The sequence below is a fragment of the Antrostomus carolinensis genome, unplaced genomic scaffold (assembly GCF_000700745.2).
Source record: "Antrostomus carolinensis isolate BGI_N321 unplaced genomic scaffold, ASM70074v2 scaffold6277, whole genome shotgun sequence".
Taxonomy (NCBI): Eukaryota; Metazoa; Chordata; class Aves; order Caprimulgiformes; family Caprimulgidae; genus Antrostomus; species Antrostomus carolinensis.
In genome coordinates, this window is record NW_010329370.1 from 1355 (window position 1) to 1977 (window position 623).

General features: G+C 62.8%; 1 protein-coding gene across 1 annotated transcript in view; it reads left to right on the plus strand.

Annotated features, from left to right (window-relative positions):
• Positions 1–623, plus strand: part of LOC104528506 (zinc finger protein 513-like) — a 1499-nt gene that overhangs the window by 624 nt on the left and 252 nt on the right. Inside the window, 1 exon segment of the mRNA XM_029086099.1 lies at positions 1–623. This exon segment is cut by the window's left edge and continues 43 nt beyond it; it is cut by the window's right edge and continues 252 nt beyond it. Within this exon segment, the coding sequence (XP_028941932.1) occupies positions 1–623 (623 nt within the window).

The window sequence follows — 623 nt, forward strand, 5'->3', positions numbered from 1 at the left end:
TGAAGCAGCACATGCTCAGCCACCACCTGCCTGAAGGCGAGGGGCCGCACCAGCAAGACAAGGACCCAGAGCCACTGCTGCCAGAGCTGAGCCTGCACATGGGCAGTGGTAGCGGTGCCTTCCTGCCCGGCTGTGCTCGGCTGCAGGGCAAGGAGGTGGCTGCACTGCCTGAGCTGCTCTTTGCCTTCACTTGCTGCTTGTGCGGGCTGGTGATGGGCAACGGGTTCACGCAGCAAGAGGGTCGGGCTGAGCAGGTCGGTGGGCGCTACAGCCTGGCAGTGCTGGGCATGGAGCCGGGTGCCAGCCCCTGAAAAGGCACCAGGGACAAAGGCTTTGCCTGCAGCCTCTGCTCCTTCGTCACCCACTACCCCAACCACTTGGTGCAGCACATGAAGATGCACTGCAGGGAGAATCTGTTCCTCTGCCCGCTCTGCCCCTGCACCTCCACTCACCTTGACAACCTGAAGTGGCACCAGCGAGTGCACACAGGCGAGAAGCCCTACAAGTGCCAGCTCTGCAACTGTGCCTGTGGGAACTTGGCCAACCTCAAGCATCACGGGTGCATCCACTCGGGCAACAAGCCCTTCCTGTGCAGCCTCCGCCGCTACAGCTGCAAACCGAGC